This window comes from Zootoca vivipara, chromosome 1, assembly GCF_965207765.1.
Source record: "Zootoca vivipara chromosome 1, rZooViv2.hap1.1, whole genome shotgun sequence".
NCBI lineage: Eukaryota > Metazoa > Chordata > Lepidosauria > Squamata > Lacertidae > Zootoca > Zootoca vivipara.
The window spans coordinates 8,635,855-8,657,884 of record NC_142582.1 but is presented as its reverse complement, the minus strand read 5'-3'; the positions used below and the strand labels follow the sequence as shown (position 1 = coordinate 8,657,884).

General features: G+C 43.2%; 1 protein-coding gene across 1 annotated transcript in view; it reads left to right on the top strand.

Moving 5' to 3' along the window:
- Positions 1–22,030, top strand: part of PARD3B (par-3 family cell polarity regulator beta) — a 538,536-nt gene that overhangs the window by 227,240 nt on the left and 289,266 nt on the right. Inside the window, exon 16 of the mRNA XM_060281957.2 lies at positions 17,540–17,584. Coding sequence (XP_060137940.2) covers positions 17,540–17,584 — 45 coding nt within the window. The remainder of the gene's footprint in view (positions 1–17,539; positions 17,585–22,030) is intronic.

Genomic DNA, 22,030 nt, shown 5'->3' with positions numbered 1-22,030 from the left:
TTATTTTTTTGAAAATACAAACATTGTATTAATAGTTGTCATATGGTTTTAGGGGGAAATATCTTTTGAAAGTTTGGACTGAAGACAGCAAGATCCCCTCATTTTTGTAATAAGAAATTTTAAGCATGAGAGTCTGTGTGCATGTTTCAGTGAAGAATTTGGGGTGGGGGAGCAACCTCAAATATCTTATTTACTGCAATGTCTTGCACCGGTTTAATTTCTCTGCCCAAAGTGATACTTAGCCAATGAGAAAGGAACAAGGTATAGTGGTACCTCGGTTTACAAACACAATTGGTTCCGGAAGTCTGTACTTAACCTGAAGCGTACTTAACCTGACGCGAACTTTCCTATTGAAAGTAATGGAAAGTGGATTAATCCATTCCAGACGGTCCATGGAGTACTTAAACTGAAGCGTACTTAACCTGAAGCGAGCTTTCCCATTGAAAGTAATGGAAAGTGGATTAATCCGTTCCAGACAGGTCCGTGGAGTTACTTAAACTGAAAATACTCAAACCGAGGAGTACTTAAACCAAGGTATGACTGTACATGTTGCATCACATGGGGGACACATCTGTCAGTGCAGCATTAAAAAGTGTGCCACATGCAAGGAAATTATGAAGAAGACTTGAGGCAGGACAATGCAAAGTTTATCTTTTTCCCTATGTGTCTAAATGCTCATTTAAGTGGAAAGAGAATTTTCTTCCAGCAATTTAAAACAGCTTTAAAAATGTAAGAGATATTTGTCTGCCTTTGGGGGAGACAGACTTCATCAATGAGAAGAACCAATAAGAACTTACAGGCTCACTTTTACATATCTGTAATTGGTGGCAGCATTGCGCCTTGCTAGCTGTTAGAGCTGTGCAAAATATATTAAAGCATGGCAGAAAATAGTTTCCACCCTGTAAGCACAGCATAGAACAATTTCTTTGGAGATTGCTTTCTGTGGAGAAAGGTGGCGTATCTTTTGCACACAGTTTATTGTGGAATGTAGCTGGATATTTCACCATAGGGTTTTATTTTGTCTCCAGCTAGAATGAAACCTCCAGCATTCTGACTGTTCAGAGGCAGTGTGTGTGTGTGTGTGTGTGTGTGTGTGTGTGTGTGTGTTTACCTGCCTGAAACATCAGAGTCTTAGTCCCTCTTTATTATTTCAGGCAGATACACAGTTACCAAAGCAGTACATATGTTTAGTTCGCAGACCGTTTTTTGAGGGTGAACCATACTGCTAACTAAAGTTTGTAGAATGGCTTCAAGATTATATCTGCCCTATGTTGGTACCTCTTGCTGGCAGCAGTGCTGCTTGAAATGTTATAGGCATAGCTGCCAAGTCTCCCGTATTCCCCGGGAAACCCCCGTTTTCCCAGCTGTTCCCAGCAAAAAAAAAAACGGATTCCCCCCCCGGTTTATTCTGGCGCGGCGGCCATTTTGGAACTGGGCGGAGCATGCTCAGAAGCGACTTTTGATGCTGCTTTGCCCAGTTCCAAAATGGCTGCAGCGCGACTTCTGGTGCGGCGGCCATTTTGGAACAGGGGAGAGCAGCATCAAAAGTTGCTTCTGAGCATGCTCCGCCCAGTTCCAAAATGGCGGCAGCGCTACTTCCGGTCTGCTACTTCCGGTCCAGTCCCTTATTTCTCAGGCCAGAACTTGGCAGCTATGGCTATAGGAGAGCCAGGTTCCTTTTAGCCTACCATATGTCTCTGCGGACAATGTGAGGGCGAGACTATCATAGGTCCTGGGTCTGGACTATACATTGTGCTATGTTTGTTGCAGAGATCCAGAAAAACAGAAAAAGCCTGAATAATCACAATGTGTGAAACTGTCCTAACTGTGAGAGAGCAATTACTATATCCAGTCTTAAGATTGCTTATCACTTGGATAAAATCAGATGACAGCTTATCATATTATTATTGCATTGGGTGCGGGTGGCACTGTGGTCTAAACCACTGAGCCTCTTGGGCTTCCCGATCGGAAGGTTGGTGGTTTGAATCCCCGCGACGGGGTGAGCTCCCATTGCTCTGTCCCAGCTCCTGCCAACCTAGCAGTTCGAAAGCACATCAAGTGCAAGTAGATAAATAGGCACCACTGTGGCGGGAAGGTAAATGGCGTCTCCGTGCACTCTGGTTTCTGTCGTGGTGTCCCATTGTTCCAGAAGCAGTTTAGTCATGCTGGCCACATGTCCTGGAAAGGTGTCTGTGGACAAACGCTGGCTCCCTCGGCCTGCAAACGAGATGAGCGCCGCACCCCATAGTCGCCTTTGACTGGACTTAATCATCCAGGGGTCCTTTACCTTTTTACCTTTTACCTATTATTGCATTAATGCACCCCACAAAACAATTCTACCCATGTCAAGAGCCGAACTGGCAGGTTAAGGGTAGGTTGAACATATTGGACCGCAAAAGAGGACAGGCTGAAGAACCTAAAGCTTTCTCTCTCTCAACCCCTGGGAGTTTGCCTGGTTTCAGCAGGCCCCGCCTATTGAGTTTCAGCTATTTTTATCCACAACTTGGTTTTTAAAAACAACAACAGAAAACTAAGATCCTCCAGCTTCTGAATGCCATGCACCATCAGCAAACATAGAGCTGTTTGTATCCACAATTTTCTCCCCCAAAGGCTCTAAGAATAAGCATTAAACAATGAAATGATGGACAATACGGAATAGTCAGCATTTCTGAAAAACTAGGACATTCAGGGTTCTTTTCCCTTTTTTATTTTTTTAAAGACACAAAGCATCTGCATAAGATATAAGGGTGGGGTGGTAGGGAATTAAAATAAAAAGTTAGATATGTCTTGGTAAAAATATTTTCCTGCATGAAAAAATAGGTGCTTTGAAGATGGCTGAAAGTGTGATCCAATTCCAGTGTTTGGTCAAGTTACTTTGGTAGTATAAATACCTGGAACCATGAATGATTGACCTACGAAGTACCTGAATATATTTATATTGATAATTTCGGTATCAGGTATCAAGTTTATTGCTTATAGCCAAAGGCTGCTGCAATGTATACAATGTAATTCAGTAAAATATATACAAATTTGGTACAAAACTTAGAACATTTACATTATCAAAACATGACCTAATCAGCACAAAGCTATGGAAACACTTTAATATACCAGTTGAAACATTAAATAATAAAATTTATAAACTAAAATCGTCACATGGCCACTGATGTATTGATAATTTTAAAATCTTTTCATAGACAAAGCAATAAACAAAATAAACGTTTTCAACATTCCTTGTGAATGGTAATTGTTCATATATCAAGACTAGTTTACCAAAATTGGAGAGTTTATGACCGAGACATTTGGGTTTTAGCCATATGTTTACTACGGTAACTCATTATCACTCAGCCTCCATTGTCCTGCTATAAAATAGAGTTGCAAGTATATACCTCGCAGAAATCTTGTAACGATGCACAGCAATTATAAAGCTCCCTGCAAAATGATTATTGATTTGTAAATGCAACAATGAGTTTGTGCCCTTGTGTAATCAGATTAGTGCTTCAATATTCTTGATAAATGATGGAGACAGGGTCTCATAGCTGCAATACCAGCTTAGCTTTCTAGTGGGGAGTTATTTGGGTGATAATACTAGGACTCATGCCTTGGTAAACATCTAGACAACCTTTGAGAGTGAATTTAAAAAACCCACATTAAAAGTATAGTGGTTTTACCTGAGAAAGTATTTGCTGTGTTCAGACAATCGTGTATTTGCTTATTGAACTAAAACATGCAGAAGTCTTTTCCTAGTTTCTTTGCTCCTCTTATTTCTCTGTACAGCAATCAAACCAGGAAATCTCTAATTAACCAAAGCTTCCTGTTTCATTTAAATTAGGAATTACGGTTACCAGCTTTGGAAAAGCTGGGGTTTTAAGCCAACTTCCAACAGTGTATAATATCCTGGCTTGTTCTGAAGCTGGTCACCTGTTGAGGATAAAACACAACGCAGTGGTTAATTAGAGACTTCCTGGTTTTAATCGTGACTTGACCTAACTCCAACTATGTTCAGTGGGTCTTACTGGCAAGTAAAAGTGCATAGGATTGCACAATTAGTTTGAACAAACAATTTTTTTATAAATAAATAAGAACAAACCTGCCCTCAGATATTGTTGGTCTACAACCATTGGCCCTATTCACTAGGGATGATGAGAGTTATAGACCAACAACATCTGGGAGCACAAGGTTGGGAAAGGCTGATGCAGCGCTTTTAACTCTCTATTTTCATGCTCTTCGGAACTGAGTGATTGCCCTCTTCTCAATTTCCTCGACTGTTTAGGTGCTCTGAGTGTCAGACTGGAGTCAGCACCTTTTCATGTTTGTTCTGGGTCAGCTCCATTTTTTATTTTTTATTTTTTTGTCCTGCGTTTCAGGCTAATTTAATTCTGTAAGGTAGATGCTGCGTGTCAAATTTGGTGACCCATATTGAATTTTTAAAAATTGCACAGCAGTGAAGGGGAAAGGGAATGGAGCTTTCTCGGGCATCTAAGGCAAAGAGAATGATGGTGAACTTTGCATAACATCACAGTTAGCTCGGCCATAGGCTTTCTTGTATACATAGCCGGTGTCTAATTGTCATCGCCTATCTTACATAAGGGACCCAGGTGGCGCTGTGGGCTAAACCACAGAGTCTAGGGCTTGCTGATCAGAAGGTTGGTGGTTCGAATCCCTGCAACGGGGTGAGCTCCCGTTGCTCGGTCCCAACTCCTGCCCACCAAGCAGTTCGAAAGCACATCAAAATGCAAGTAGATAAATAGGAACCGCTACAGCGGGAAGGTAAATGGCGTTTCCGTGCGCTGCTCTGGTTCGCCAGAATCAGCTCTGTCATGCTGGCCACATGACCCGGAAGCTGTCTGCGGACAAACTGGCTCCCTCGGCCTATAGAGCGAGATGAGCGCCGCAACCCCAGAGTCGGACATGCCTGGACCTGATGGTCAGGGGCCCCTTTACCTTTACCTATCTTGCATAAAAGTCACCTTACAGAGTACAGTATACATAATGAAATATGGAATATTACATGAAACAATCAATTTCGCCCCACAAAGCAACCTCTAACCATTTCCCTCTTCAAAACAGCTTATTGTAATTATAAGCGTATTTCTAAAATTACAGTAATTCCTGAAACCAAAGAAAGTTATTTGAATCACTCTCAAAATGGTAATGGCAGAGCCTGAGTCAGGAGCAGGCTGTGCTTGCTGGTCTGGAATGCTTTTACCGTTTCCCTCTTAGCAGGATAAATTTCTAGAGAATCAGAATCAGATTTTATTGTTTTGCATAAGGAAAAGGTAGGTTCAAGCACATTCTCAGATCTCACTTGAACCATATATGAAGTTGCGTCTCTGAAGAGAGAGGATTATACTAAAGCTCAGCTTTGTCACAATTCCATGGCCTGCTAAACTATATTTTAGGGGGTAAGTGTTGGTCTTGTGAACTTTCCCTCTTCCCTTCATTGGCACGCTGACCCTGGTGAGCTTAAACTGGACTTCCCTGCTATGAAGAACTGTGGGTTGCATGTTCAGACCCAGAAATCTCCCCCTAAATAAATTCACATGACTCAAATTTTGCTTTGGTTTTTGGCAGAATTTAGGCCACAACTTCATTGATTACAGAAAGGGAGTGGTTGCATAGGCTCTGGTTCGACTAGCTCCCTGCACCCTTGCAGGTAGCACTGACCCAGGGCACTAGCAAAGGTCAGCCAAGGGTGAACACCTGGATAGGCAGAAAGCCGGGAACAGGCTATGTCCACCACCCAGATGCCCCCCTGGACTCAAGCACGGGCACAACCCCCTCTCAAGGGTTCACCAAACCATTTGAGTCCCTCGATTCCTTTAACAGAATACCCTTCACATAGGGATGGCGAGAGCGTTCTCTCATCCCTATCACTGAACCAGTGCCTATCCGCAACCTTACAAGTTGTGACGATTTGCTACACAGCAGGCAAAACCCAAATGGCAACAGCCAATAAGCCAAGTGCGGAAAATTCCTGCTGTGCCCCTGGTCCCAACAACAGACAACACACAACGGCATAGCAAGGTCAAGCGCAACAAGCCCTAAAAGTGTAGAGAGGTGGGCGGGTGTTCCATCCCTGGTAGCCATTTTTTTTGTTATCGTTAGCTTGCTTATCATTATACCTTTGGCAGTCATAATAAAGGTAAAGGGTAAAGGGACCCTGAGCATTAGGTCCAGTCGTGACCGACTCTGGGGTTGCGGCACTCATCTCGCTTTACTGGCTGAGGGAGCCGACGTACAGCTTCCGGGTCATGTGGCCAGCATGACAAAGCCGCTTCTGGCAAACCAGAGCAGTGCATGGAAACGCTGTTTACCTTCCCGTCAGAGCGGTACCTATTTATCTACTTGCACTTTGATGTGCTTTTGAACTGCTAGGTGGGCAGGAGCAGGGACCGAACAACGGGAGCTCAACCCATCGCGGGGATTCAAACCACCACCCTTCTGATCGGCAAGCCCTAGGCTCTGTGGTTTACACAGCTTGCTTCTCATCATTATACCTTTAGCAGTCATAATGTCTTTTGTGATTAGCCATGCATCTCTCATTAGTTGTCAGAAAGCTCTCAGCACTGTTTTCAGCTGTGCCAGAATGGGAGCAAAGTTGGTAAATAGCTACCAGTTCATTTTGCTTCCATATTTCACTTGTTCGGAAGAGTGAGTATAAGCATCTAAATGCCTCCTTCCCTACTCCATAACTGAAACTATATTTGCGGAGCTAAACTGCTATGCAGGTACATGCTGGCTTTCTGTTTTTACATCTGGCACTTCTTTTGAGTCAGACCGTGGGTAAACTGTTGTTCCTTTCTCTTCACCTCTTCCTTCTCTCCATCTGCAAAAACCCTTTGTTGATTACTACAGAATCAGTTTCCAATTAATTTTCGATACATCAAATTAAACAATGTTTAATTAAAAAGTTGTTTACGCAGAAGGTGGGTGCTCTAGCACTATGGTGCATTTTGGAGAGAGAGAGAAAATACTGGACGTTTTCATGCTACTGTTGCTTTCATCCATAGAGTAGGGAAAAGAGGGAATTAGTTTTTGCAGCATCAGAGAAATGCAATGCTGCCTAGCTGTTTTCAGTGAATGGTCTGGTTGTCCCTATTATGATGGAAATATTGCCTTTTTTCTCTGACCAAACTGGGTTTGTTTTTGGTTTTTGGTAGCAATAAAATGTGCCAGTTCGCAGCTTCTCCATCCTTGGAGTGTAGAGCCAAGTTTTGTGTTGTTCTCTCCATCCAAACAACACACACACACACACGTGGAACATGGCGTGTGACTTGGCACATACGCCTCCCACATATAGGGCCACCTATATAGTCCTTTCACCTCCCCACTGATTTCTGGTTTCTGGCTTCAGTTCTTCAGTAATTTGGCCCCTGAACAAACAAATAAAACCATGAGCTTGTATTTCCTAGCCTGTTATAGCAACCGACTTCCAAACTTTGTGTGTGTGTGTGTGTGTGTGTGTGTGTGTGTGTGTGTGTGGAGGGGGGGTGGAGAATTGGTGACATGGAGATTGCTTTCTGTACCCTTGCTAGACAATTTGTGTTTGCATTGGGGGTGGGTGGCGGTACTAGCACCATTACGCACCATTGTACTGGGTCACTGAAATTATGGCAACAGGCAAGGATGGCAACTCCTGGTCTTTCCACAGCTTCCTTGGTCACTCAACCTCACGGTATCCAAATCCGCATGAATGCAAGGTGGCCTGATGTGTCAGTGCATCTGGCTCTTAACCAGAAGGTTGGTGGTTCAAGCCCACTCAGAGACGGCCGTGAAATTATTATTATTATTATTATTATTATTATTATTATTATTATTATTATTAGATTCTTTATTACAAAAAAGTTTACATCAAACATAGACAAACACAATAAACAACATAAACAAACCATAAACACTAGCAACATATCTTTTGACATTACACACACTTTAACTTCTGACTCACCTCATTGTATTTTTTTTAAACCCTATTATTCTATATGCACTTCATTATTATTATTCTTTTCCCTTGCTTATCAAAAGAAAATTTTGTTATTAAGGTTTCCTTACACTTCAAGATTCAATCTGCCAGGAGTACTGCATTATCACAATACTTTTAAAGATATTATTTGAATATTGTCTAATGTTTAATCTCTTTCTGATTTGATTTTTCTCTTATTCTCCCAGTCATTTTCGCAAGCTCTAGGCATTCTGTCATTTTCTCTTGCCAGTTGGTTTTTGTGGGGATCAGATCACTTTTCCAATTTTCAGCTATTAAAATCCTAGCCGCTGTGGTTGCATACATAAAAAAGGGTTCTGAGGGTTTTTTGTATTTCCATGGACATAATGCCTAACAGAAAGGCTTCAGGTTGTTGTTTTTTAAGGAGAATTTGAAGATCTTTTTGAGTTCATTATATTGAGTTCTTTCTCTTCACACAGTCCGACCACATGTGTAGGAAGGTACCTACCGCATTTTTACATCTCCACCATACGTCTGAGCTATTCTTCTACACCTTGGCCAATTGGACTACTGGGGTCAGGTACCATCGGTACAGCATTTCCATTTCATTCATTACATTTTCTCTCAGATTGTAACATGCGGTGAACTTCATGTCTTCTCTCCAAAGCCGTTTGGGTTGGACTAGATAGCCCTTGGAATCCCTTCCAGCTCTGCAGTTCTATGATTCTGTGTTCTACCTCAGCCGCAGCCCGGGGATCTAACCTCAGGCAGAAACCCATTGCACCAAGCATGTCTGGCATAAATATCGGGGGAATGAACGGGGGGAGGGCGTTTGCTCTAATGCCTGAGCTAGCCAGGCTGCTAAAAGGAGTTAAATAGAAACGAATGAGTTGGAACTGAGGGGAAGGTTGCTCTTTGTCAATTATGGCTTGCATCTGCTGTTCCTTGGTATAAGTAATTATGTAAAGAATAATATGATCTCTATTTGGAATATGCAAATGTGGCTGGGGTTCAGAAGCCAGTGACCTGAGAGGGGCTGCAGAAATGATGGAAAGAGTGGCAGGTGGCAAAATCCGCATCCATCCCTCTGTTGACTGAGCAATAGGTTGCATGTTTCTTTAATATATATATTAAAAGAAACGCTATATAACTGGATCATGTTGACTGTATTTCCTCTGCTTCTAAACTGGGCGATAGTTTAGCTGCCACGTTTTTTCTTTATGTACGGAATATCTTAGGGCACCTAAATTAAATACAATATGACCCTCCGCAAACAATTCCAAGGTCTGACCTTCTAGCCTTTGCTTTGCAGACCTGAAAATTGCAGTCCATCTAATTTAGAACAGTGGCAGTGCAGATGGCTCGCTCTTACTTTTGCAAATAAGCAGGACAGATGATATATCTCGGTGTTATCGGAGTTCAGAAAGGAAATGAGGGGAAATGGCTAATTACCGTACAATTTATTGTAAGGATGATGCCACTTCCTATTCATGCACAATAGGATAGTTGTATAGACAATAATTGCCACATTATGCACTAAAATGCATTAACTGGTCACGTGTACAGCAGTGTTCTTCGCCAGCTGCATGACAAAATGATTTTTTTCTCCCTCCTAACTTGTAACAGAAGATGAATACCATTTTTTAAAAAGCTTACCATTTTATTATTTATATCAGCATCGCTTAGCTGTTTTACACAAACCTATTTGCACAATGCCTCCTTCGGCTTTGCACAAGTGATCCGAAAGAACTACAGCCGCGGAAAATGCGTTAAAAACATAAAACGCCCTGTCTTCTCTCCTTGGTATGAGTTAAATAAGGAATTGAGTAATCTTAACATATACCAGCGTTGCTGAACAGCTGCTCGAGACAAAATGTCTGGCAGTGTTAATGTAGAGAAAGGACAGTTCTGTATATATAGGGAGTTTGTGGGAGTGTACTGCCAACCTAGCAGTTCGAAAGCACTTCGAAATGCAAGTAGATAAATAGGAACCGCTACAGCGGGAAGGTAAATGGCGTTTCCATGTGCTGCTCTGGTTTGCCAGAAGCGGCTTTGTCATGCTGGCCACATGACCTGGAAGCTGTACGCCGGCTCCCTCGGCTAACAATGCGAGATGAGCGCGCAACCCCAGAGTCGGTCAAGACTGGACCTAATGGTCAGGGGTCCCTTTACCTTTACCTTACTATAAGTATGATCTTCTAACGTAATTTGAATCCTACATTGAAGGACGATTTTTAAAAAAAACATGCCCAGGAGTTTTCAACTCCTGTTTTGTCCTAATCTTTACTTTCCGAGCAAAGTTTTCTTCAGCTCATTAGAGGAATTGGGAGCCATACTGTACAAAAAACAAATGCTACATTTCTCAATAACATAATAAACTTGTCCATGATTAATGTACTTTAGCAAGCCATATGAGCAGAAAAATGCTGTTGTACATTTGGCTGCTACTGGCAAGCGACTAATAGGATTTTCACCCACATTTCTTTTAATTGGAGAGCCAGCCAAGGTCTACATGGGTTTTTATTTTATTTTAATGATTATTTTTTTTAGAAAACCATAAAAATGCCCCAGTATGATCATTTTTGAAAGAATATGATTTTTGGATGTTTTTGCGAGATCTGGTGCAACTGACCGAAGCTTTTTCTTCTTTCATATCTGCAAGGGCAAGAGTGATGAATCATCCATGTACTATTTTTAGGAAACACATTCTCTCGTGAAATGGGAAGGGACATAGAGCAAATAAGGTACTGGGGGCAACCCCTGAAATTTCCTGCCTGAAATTCTCTAGAGCTGCTGCCAGCCAGTGTTGACAATACTGTGCTAGATAGGCCAATGGTATGACTTGGTGTAGAACTGCTTCCTTTGTTTCTGTGAAACAGACGGACAAGTCTATTTCACAGTTTTTCCATTGTTCAATGCATAGTTCTTTCCTCAATGGCCTAATTTTGCATACATATATCTAAAGCTCAGTACATATTCACCAGGGACGCAAGTGGCACTGTGGTCTAAACCACTGAGCCTCTTGGGCTTGCCGATCAGAAGGTCAGCAGTTCAAATCCCCGTGATGGGGTGAGCTCCCATTGCTCTGTCCCAGCTCCTGCCAACCTAGCAGTTTGAAAGCATGCCAGTGGATGTAGATAAATAGGTACCGCTGCGGCGGGAAGGTAAACAGTGTTTCCGTGTGCTCTGGCTTCCATCACGGTGTCCCGTTGCACCAGAAGTGGTTTAGTCATGCTGGCCACATGACCCGGAAAGGTGCCTGTGGACAAACGCTGGCTCCCTTGGCCTGAAAGTGAAATGAGCACCACAACCCCATAGTCTCCTTTGACTGGATTTAACTGTCCAAGTGTCCTTTACCTTTACCTATACAGTGGTACCTCTACGTACGAATTTAATGCATTCCGAACGCACATTTCTAAGTCAAAAAAAATTGTAAGTCGAATCCCATAGGAATGCATTGGGAGAAAAAAATTGTAAGTAGAAGCAACCCTATCTAAAAATTCGTAAGTAGAAAAAATCCTATCTAAACCGCATCCAAGATGGCGGACGGATCTCTATTCTTAAGTAGAAACATTCGTAAGTAGAGTTATTCGTAAGTAGAGGTACCACTGTAGTTTATTTTTTTATTTTTTTATTTATTTATTTATTTAGTAAACCCTCTTGTTGCCTTCAAAGTTCAATATTCCTTAGTATCTCCTCTTGAATAGGAATTCTTAAGTAAAAATAAAAGAAAATCTAGACTTAGAAGCTGCACCTCCAAGCACTGGAATAATAGACAATATCAGTCCCTTTTCTATAATACCCATGAATGGCTCCATGATGCTGAAGATTCAGGCTGAGAAGAGAGATTATTCCTCCATAAACTCTGTTCCGTGAGACGTTTTGATAAAAAAGTGGCGGTGGTTTTGCCGTGGAAGCTGAGCAGAACTGATAACTGCATGCCACAAAGTTCAATTAGGATTTAGTTTATTAATGTTTTACAGTATTTCATCGCAAGGGGATTATTCAGCTTCATTTAGTGCGTGGGGAAAGTAGGTGCAGCAAAAAAAAGGTGTAAAATAAGCTAGGGTGGGCTTAATTAACAATGAATTACTTAGGAGAGGTGGAAACGCTATGAGAAGGAACAATTTGCATCATCGCAAAGATAATAATAGTTTGTGCAGCCCAAGTGCATTCTTGAAAATGCATCCCGGTGGACTGCACTGCCATGAAACTAAGCTGAAATTGAGCAAAAGTAATGGATAGCAAAGTTTGAGTATAAATGAAACTGAGCTTGGCAGAGCTTCTCCCACCTGTCTGGGACCAGGGAATGCACATAGGCCCAGTGTTTTGCCTAGGCATAGTCAGGCTCATCCATATAGCACTAAACCATAGTTTAGTGTGCAGAAACAAATGCCGGCAAACCGCAATGAACTGAAACAACGTTGTAAAGAAGAGCGGATCAAAATTCCTCCACAATGATGTGAGAGCCTGATAAAGTCCTAGAGAAAACGATCACTTCCAAGTTATTGCTACTGTAAGGGGGAGGGCTTATAGGGAACAGCCCCCCCCCCCTCATCAGGAGCAGCCCATCTCCCAGCAGTAATGAAAGCGAAGGGTCGGAAGGGGAAAGTCAGGAGACAGAGAGGGAGTGCCAGAGCTCTGGCAACATCCAAGAGCCACTGCTCCTCATACAGGAAGAGAGGGAGGGGGAAAGAGAGGATGGGACTCAGACGGGCCGGAGACCTCCCCCCCCCCCCGACACCGGAATTAAGGAGGAGGAGAAAGGGGAGTAGGTTAGCTGACCCGCGAATCTTATGTTGGTCAAGGTCGCGAAAAGGGGCAGTGCCGGATTGTGAATCGGACTGATGAGACATGAAACCAGCAGCTCACTTCACTGTAAATAATGTGCACCAATAAAAGTTCCTGAAAGACAAGCATGTGGAGGGTCGTTACTCAAGAGTTGTCGCAAAAACCCTGACAGCTACTAAAGGTTATGCGCTCAGTTTTTCACATATGACTTATCCATTTTGGCTTTTAATATATTTTTGTTAAATAAATAAGGACACGGGGTAATAGGTCATGTGTTGTTGTTCATCTGAGTTTGTATTTACCAAATGTTAAGACCTGCTAAGGAACAGGGTATTGTTATTATGTCTTGAGATGCAAAACCACAGAATTCAAAGAGTCTAGTCTGGGCCGTCTTTACCCGGGGTATGGGGTACCCAGGCGCCGAATTCTGGGGGGTGCCAGGTCCCCACCGCTGCAGCTGCCTAGGCTCTTAACTATCTACCTGTTATGAAATAAAAAATAATTTTGATCAGGCTAGAAAAACAAAAGGACTTCCGACTTTGTGCGCTCATTTACCAAAGACACACCGTGCCAGCGGCGACGCTTGTCATTCACAAAACAAAAACAAAAAAAACGAATCACCCTCCTCCCCACCCATCCTCGGTGTCCGCACTCCCCCCACCCCTCTTCTTACCGTACTTTTTGGCTGGACTCTGCGCGAGCTGGAGGTGAACTGAAACCATGAAGCAGGAGCTGCCGACTTTGGAGATGCCCGCTGGCAACTGACTGCCAGAATAATCATCATCATCATCATCAATTTTTTATTTATACCCCACCCTTCCCGGTTTAGAAACCGGGCTCAGGGCAGCTAACAACAAATACAAAACATTGATTAAAAACGACTTTAAAATACAGCTTAAAAACAGCATAAAATACAACAATAATGTAGCATTGCCAGGGCTAACTAGCCAAGTTAGTCCTGCTAAGGCCAGCAAGGAGACCAGGGAGGGAAGAATTTTAATGTGGGGACCCCTTCATAAAAAAGGGGAAGGGGAAAAGGAATGGGGGATCAGGCTAAATTGAAGGCCAGGCAGAATAGCTCTGTCTTACAGGCCCTGCAGAAGGAGATCAAGTCCGGCAGGGCCCTAGTTTCATGGGACAGAGCATTCCACCAGGTCGGTGCCATCACTGAAAAGGCCCTGGCCCTTGTGGAGGATAATCTGGCTTTTTTAGGTCCTGGGACCCTTAGGGTCATCTGTGGGGCATACCAGGAGAGGCGGTCCCGTGCGTACAAGGGTCCTAGGCTGCATAGGGCTTTAAAGGTCAAAACCAGCACCTTAAACCTGACCCGGTACTCCACCGGGAGCTAGTGCAGCTGGTAAAGCAGGCGACTCGGGCTCTCCAGGATGGCCCCTTTGGGGCCGAACCATGTCCTGCCACTCTCGGGGGACCTGCTCCCAACTTCCCGCCTTGCCCCCCCCCGACCTGCTCACTGGCCAAGTAGGATGCCTAGATCCGGCTCGCTGGCCTCCCCCTGTCCTCCCAAACATAGCACCCCTCCTGGCACCTGTCCACCCAGTTGAGCTCTGTGCACCCCTGTCAGGCGCCCGCCAGCTCGGATCACCACACCGCCACACCGGACCTGCCTGCAGCTCGGCATGGATGGGGCGGCTCGGAGGGGGGCCCTGGCCACGCTGCTGCTTCCACTGGATGCCTGCTGGCCGGTGCTGGGCACCAGAGCCTTGTCGACCCCCCCCCCCCTGTAGCCTGCCCGCAGCAGGACACTTCTGTTTCTTTTTCCTCCCTTCTTTCGTAAACGAGAGATAAGGCATAAGCGTGGTGTCTGACATAAGCGTAATAGCAGTTAAATTGCACCCCAGTGGCACATATGCTAAAGACAGCCCTGGTTTTAGTCCTAAGCAGGGGGCAGAAGCTTTCAGTCTCATTCCATGCTTGAAAGAGGACAAGAGGTGAAAGATAAACATGGGGTGTTCTTGGTCTAGTTCATAATTTAGCATGACATCTGATTCAGGCCGATAAATGTATAGAACCAGTCTGTGCCCTAGCACTGATATGTGTTTTCATTAACTAAGTAATGCAGAAGGAATAGTATGTTTCTGAATATACTGTCAGCTGCATAGAAGTATCTTAGAGAGTCTTACAAACTGGCACACACGCAAGCATTGTTCCTTTTTTTGATTTTTTTGAGAATAGGCTAAATAAACTTCTGTTCCTTGTTGTTTCCCACATTTAACGTCAAAATCTGTTTCTTAAGTATTTAAAGATGGTTGCAGTGTGGTTTGGAAGTTATCCTAGGTTTATAAATACTTACTTTTAACGTATAACTGTAAAGTCACTCCATTACATTAGAGATGAAGAATGTCCACTTACGCTAAAAAGAGTTCCCACTCGAAAACAAAACAGCTTTAAAAAATGTATGTAAAAAGATGGTTTCAAGCCAGAATTTGACATGTTTTCTGTGAGTAATATGCAGCCATCTCCAAATGAGGAAAGGCTGCAGTGGATAAATAAGAGCTGCTGGAGTCATGTTATTGGCACAATCATTGACTTAAAATTAATTGATGGTGCTATATCTTTATTATGCTGAAAGGGCTGTGTAAGGATAATATCCATCTGGAGAGCTAGCATCTGATTTTCCCCCTGCCTGCAAATATGTTCAGATCAGGGAAAGTAATTTATTTAGATCCCTAAAAGCATGCAAGAAGTGTTTGCGTTTGGAAACAGGACCTTGACTGATTATTCTGCTTTTTAGATGGCTTCAGTTCAGCTTTCTACAGATAGAATACTTGTGACTTTTTAAGGGAGGTTTTGAGGGGGCTGCTAGTTATTTTTCATTGTGCTGTAGCTTGTCTAAATCTGTTTATATTATAGCTCATCTAAGCTTAGTTTCTCTTAGCCCTTCCTTCCCTTTGAACATACAGTCATACCTCGGTTTAAGTGTGCCTCGGTTTGAGTATTTTCAGTTTAAGTACTCCGCAGACCCGTCTGGAACGGATTAATCCACTTTCCATTACTTTCAATGGGAAAGTTCGCTTCAGGTTAAGTACACTTCAGGTTAAGTACGGACTTCCGGAACCAATTGTGTTTGTAAGCCGAGGTACCACTGTATCTGGCTCTAGTGTTGAGGCAAGAATCCTACTTTCTCCACTCTCCTCCTGTTGGACTCCAGGGAGAGCTCTGGGCTTCGGCCTGGAGTGACCCAACAGGATTCAGAGGGGGAGTTGGCAGGGGCGGAGGAAGGGGGTGCAGTGGGGGCGGGCCACCCCGGGTGTCACCACTGAGGGGAAGTGACAAAATGCCTGGCGGCACTCACCGTAGAGCCTGCAGCGCGCCCAAGCCATGCGTCTCTCCTGGGAGAGACATGGTTGCTTGGGCATGCACAGGCTCCGCGCTGCCCATACGATCCGCTTGCTGCCTCCCCCTCAGCTGTAGGGCGCCTGAGTGGAAGGAGGCAGGCAGACTCCTCGGAGGCCCCACGGAGCATCCTGCCCCAGGTCACCCCACCCAGCAGCTGGCTGGCCCTGCCCCTCTTGCTCCACCGCTGGGAATTGGGTCCAGCATGCTCTGCCCAAGCAAGGCAACACTTCCAGAGAAGCGATGAGACATGTCCACCTAGACATAGCATCTGTTTGCACTCTGTATATTTCTGCAAAAAGAGAGAGATTATCATGAGTAAGGGTCGCGTCCATTTTGCCTTGGCTTTAAACTTGTTGGGTGGGCGTGCAAACTTTTTAGAAAAACCTCTCGTCTCCACTGCAGTTGTGAACTCCTCATTGCTGATCCTTGAGTCATGGCCCTTGGACCTTGGATCTTCCCCACCAACCCTTTGCCTCGCGAGAGCTCTTGGACTGAATTAGCTGCTTTCCTGTTACTCTTCTTTAAAATGTCGATCGCTTCCATACTTTCAAATAAGAGCACATACTGTTGAGTTTGGGGGCAGGAACCGAGACACTCAGGCCACCCTGGATCAACTATTTATTTATTTTTTAATTAACAATAATCTGCCATATAAGGCCAAACCACTTGAGAAACATGCCTCGTTTGGCAGGGTATCCATTTATGTTATATAATATAATAATAATATCGTGACTTTCAACCCAAATCGGTATGGAGTGAGCCTCTTAGCTTCCAATAGTTCCACCCCCCCACCCCCCCGAGAAATAAAAATAATGTTGTAAATAGTGGTGACTAGTTCATTCATACAATGCTTTGAAAGAACATACGTGAATTAGTTGTGATATAAGCTAGGAAGCTTGGGTAAGAGAACTATGAACAATTAGCACTTCTCTAGGTTTAAGTGTTCTGCCCAGAGACAGTGGGCTTACTGGGAAAGTCCAATGTGGGGCAGAATGGTGGGTCTGCGTCAACATACAAGTCGGCTGACCTTCAAACATCTGGATGGTGTGTAGGTTTCAAAATGGGAAGTTTAGCAATCATACGTATCAAATATGCATGGATAAGGACTTGTGTCAGGATCAGTCAAGCGCAGACAATCCTCTTGCACACTGAACATTGTATGCTTCCCATATCTGTGAAAAAGACCTGTGTGTATCTTTTTGTAGATTATAATATATGATGAATTTGTATACTCCTTTGGCATTTCTATAACATAAATGGTACGGACCTTCCATTGGCTTCTAGGAAATATTTTTTATACATGCTTTGTGTATTGGGCACCAAAAACAGGACCTTAACAAGTTTTGCTAAGAAAGGTTTAAGCGCTGATGGAAAACTGTGTATCTGTTAAATAAATGTGTGATTCATGAGAATATCTGTTAACTGTTTCTCTTTTCCCTCCATTTTCTTCAGTGCCAGATGAAGGCAATGTTTGCTTGTTGACTGAACATAAACTAGGTAAGAGATTCTTGGTTTGACTTGACTGTGCTGCACGTAGTTCTTGTCTTGTTCACAGAAACTAAATTTGCTTTAAATGCTGCTTGATGCAGGCCCAGGGAAAGTATTTGAAAGGTCTTGTCTTAGTTCTGAGTTTTGGATCTTCTCCCTTCACATATTGTGGGATGCCTCTGGGGTGCCTTCCTTGTGCTGTCTTGATCACGAGAGTACACCAAATAGAAAAGTAGAGTTGTTGTTTATAAGTGTGACTTCTTCTTCGCTGAATGGAACTGCAAGTTCTTTCAGGACATCTTGGAATGTGAATTGAATGAAAACTTCTTACTTCCCAATTTGAGTTGGCCTGAAAGCACTTGTTTATGTGAATCCATGGATCATGCAGAGAAAAATATTAAAGCCCATATTTTTTCCTCAACTCCCCTCACTTTTTGTTCCAAAGTATTTAGTATCTATTGGATTCAGACTGGTCCTGCAACATGGGGTCTGGGAGGTACAATAAATATTTCCCTTCTTCATACTAGAAGCATTCCCACGGTGAGAGTTACCCATGGTGAGAGTTACTCTTGATTGCATCAGGCAAGAAGCTCACAAGCTAAGAATCATTTTTAGGTTCTCCCATGCAAGTTTAGAAAATTACTCAACTTCCTCAAATGTCAGAAAGAAATGTTTTGGTACCTGTAAGGGTGAATCCCTACAGGGAGCCAGCCCCCATCATCCTGACATCCACCTCGCCAAGCACAGGGAGCAGCAGTGGGTCTGAAGCAGCCAGGGTGGAGGGGAAAGACTCGAAGGAAGAGAGAAGCCAGCCTGTGGAACTTTGGGAAAGCTTAGGGGAAGAGAGCTGTAGGCAAGAGCTCAAGGATGCTGGAGACCCCTTCCACCGCCTTGACAGGGAGGAGGCTGAGAGGGCATCGCTCCTTCCGGCACAAGAGTTAAGGAGAACACCGCAACGCAGGTCAAGGGGGAGGCGTTTTGGGGTGCCCCGACTACTTTGCTGGTGTAGGAACAGACAAACGCCATTGCAGGATTCTGATTCGGAATGAGAGGTCATGTTTTAAGCTGTCTCTGCACTGTAAATACTTTGCACAATAAAAGTCTTTAAAGACAAACTGGACTCAAGCGGAGTTACTCTAGAGCAGCCACAACGACCCTCTGACAGTACCTTTTCTACTTATCTTCAGAAGCTATGTCCTGCTATTCAGCCTTTTTGACATTTAGGCTGCTCATATTTCCTCAGCCAGTATTCCTTTAATGTTTCTTGTCTTCCACCCTTCCCCATCTCCACCCTTCCTTTCCTTCACCTGTATACTAAAGAGGTTTTCTTATTTATTTGAAACAGAGGTTCTCTCTCAGCTGGTGCCTTCTGTTTTCCTTGCACCTGAAATTTATGTTTTATCTTCATTGAGGAGAATACGAGAAAGTTTCCAAGAAGTGACTCACCACTTGGAAAGGTGTGCCCTGTTATTACTCAGAAGGAGGCTTGCAAATATCGCAGCTGCCTTTAGTTTGCCAACGATAAATGGAAGCCCTTCCTGTCAGTCCACATTGGAACAAATCCCATTGCAGACATAAAAGTTGGCAAAGGGTTGCTCAGAAAATCAAGAATCCACCATTTCAAGCTCCAAGTGTGGGTGGATGTTTTTTTTTTTCCCATCCATAAGTGTCAAGAGCAAATAAGAAAGACAACAAGCCTGGGTTTCTGAAAAACAGCCATCAGATTACATACAGCTGGTCTTCTGGGACCAGCTGTGGGTTTTCTTATGTTTTGTTATGGGCCTCTATCTCCTCTTTATTTATCCATACATTCACAGCTCTGGGGTGCTGCTGTTCCTGCTTCTTGTTGCACATAATCTCACAAAATCTATTGACAGGGTGGGCAGCCCTCGGCTCCAAACATATCCACATTTTTATGATAAAATCCTTGCTGTCTCTACCACTTTCTCCTGGCATGTAGTAGGACATGCTCAAGGCTGTCCACACAAATTTGACCCATGAGAAAAAAATTATAACTCAACATAATCCAGAATTGCTGGTCACACATTTTTTTATATATTTTTTATTTTTTGGGGGGGGGAGGTTACGTTTATAGAAATGGAAAGCAAATGTATTTCTTTTAAGAACCATATGGATTTAAGAACCATATGGATTACCAGACACTTCCCAGTGGCAGTACAGTGGTACCTCGGGTTAAGAACTTAATTTGTTCCGGAGGTCCGTTCTTAACCTGAAACTGTTCTTAACCTGAGACACCACTTTTTTAAAAAAAAACTTTACTGAAAGTTAAAAAAGTACATAAGAATATACAATACCACACCTACAATCTCTATTACATATTTCATATAACACTCTATTCCACTTCTCATCCTTGAATTACCTTAATTCATCCCCCGATACCACCCTCCGATTCCCCCCCTCTAATCATTACCTCCCTCCACTTCTTGCCCCCTCCCTCTCTCCCTACTTCCCTCATCCATGTGCGATCTTATTTAATCATATACTTGCTTTTTCTGTTGTGTTATCTATTTTTTATTTAATATTATTGACCTTTATGATGTTATTTTTTTATCCTTGTGAGTATTGATTGTTTATTTTTATCTTTAATTAATTTTCCTTTCCATGTTTTTCCAAATACACTTCTTTACATTCCCATTCTTTCTTAACTCCTTGGAAAGAGCCCCCCCCCTAATTATTGTTGTTAATTTTGCCATTGCCATAAACTCGGGTTACAGATGCTTCAGGTTACAGACTCCGCTAACCCAGAAATAGTACCTCGGGTTAAGAACTTTAGTTCAGGATGAGAAAAGAAATCGCACAGCGGCAGCAGGAGGCCCCATTAGCTAAAGTGCCACCTCAGCTTAAGAACAGTTTCAGTTTAAGAACAGTTAAGAATTAAGTTCTTAACCAGAGGTACCTCTGTAAATGAATCCACAGCCAATGGAACTATAGCCAACGGAAGGCTGTGCTCTCTTCGCTTAAAGCTTCTGCCCTATATTTGAGATTGCACTCCATAGAGCAGAGTTTATTTTGGTGGGGGGTCTGTAGCATACATGGTGTGGTACTACAATGTTGTTGTTTTTCTATTGGACAGAGACCACTGTCTGCAGCCCCTTGTTCCTGGAAACAGAACAAAAAATTTACAGGCAGTGGCTTTGTTGTTGTTTAGTCGTTTAGTCGTGTCTGACTCTTCGTGACCCCATGGACCAGAGCACGCACGCCAGGCACTCCTGTCTTCCACTGCCTCCCGCAGTTTGGTCAGACTCATGTTCGTAGCTTCGAGAACACTGTCCAGCCATCTTGTCCTCTGTCGTCCCCTTCTCCTAGTGCCCTCAATCTTTCTATTGGTTGCCAAATGTGTCATTTTTTTCAGTTAGATTAGAGACGCCTCTCTTAATTTGAGCTGTTATAAATGTGCAACTAACTGTTGTGTGTTATAGTACTTATAATGGGATTGGTAAGAAAGATTCATGTACAGGTTATTGTTTATATTGGGCAAATGCTGCCCTTTCCCCTCGTTTATGCAAAGTCACAAATGGTACTCCATTAGCCTCACAGCTATTTGCTTTATTTTCATTTTTCATATGGCTCCCTCCCTCTTTCTTTCTTTTCCTTTTCCTTTTTGATTTAATGCTTGCGACTCTCTTAATATGTATTGACTGTCTGCTGAGGTCTCTGCTGACACAGCTCTTTAAAATGATGCAGTACTGGAGAAAAGCTGATGAGTCCTCCTTTACGAGCTTTGACATATTAATTAGCAAAGTGGACTAAAAGAAAGAAACCTTTGCTGTTTTCTATTTTAATTTTCTAAAACACATGTATATTGAGATTTTAAACCAATAGCTCCCATCGAAGGACTAATACGTGTCAGGAAAGCTCCACGTTCCAGCAGGTTAACAGAGTGATCTTTTTCACTTCCTAAGACCACACTGGTGGCCAAATTATATTCTTTTTTTTCCTTGAATGTCTGTTCTTTTAGAGAATCGGATGATGTTACCCTGAACATTTGTTGCATGAACACCGGGAAAAGTTGAATTCTCCGGAGTGTAAAGTTGGATGTAACTCATGAACTACTATTTGACATCTTCCATTCAAAGGAACGATGGTGACTGGTTGCATTTGCAACTTACGTGTGGGCAAGTCATAGGGAGCATGGCTGCAAGGAGCAGTCTGAGAGCTTTCACTTCCATTTTAAGCTAACCTCATTTAACTGGACAAATTGTGGTGAATCTTAGCTATGATTAGTGGAAACCATACTTCCCTAAGCTGTCTTAGTGGCGGGAAGGTAAACGTTGTTTCCCTGCAATCTGACACTCGTCAACGGTGTTCCGTTTCGCCAGAAGCAGTTTAGTCATGTTGGCCATGCGACCCAGAAAACAGTTTGTGGACAAACACTGGCTCCCTTTGCCTAAAAGTGAGATGAGTGCCACAACCCCATAGTCACCTTTGACTGGA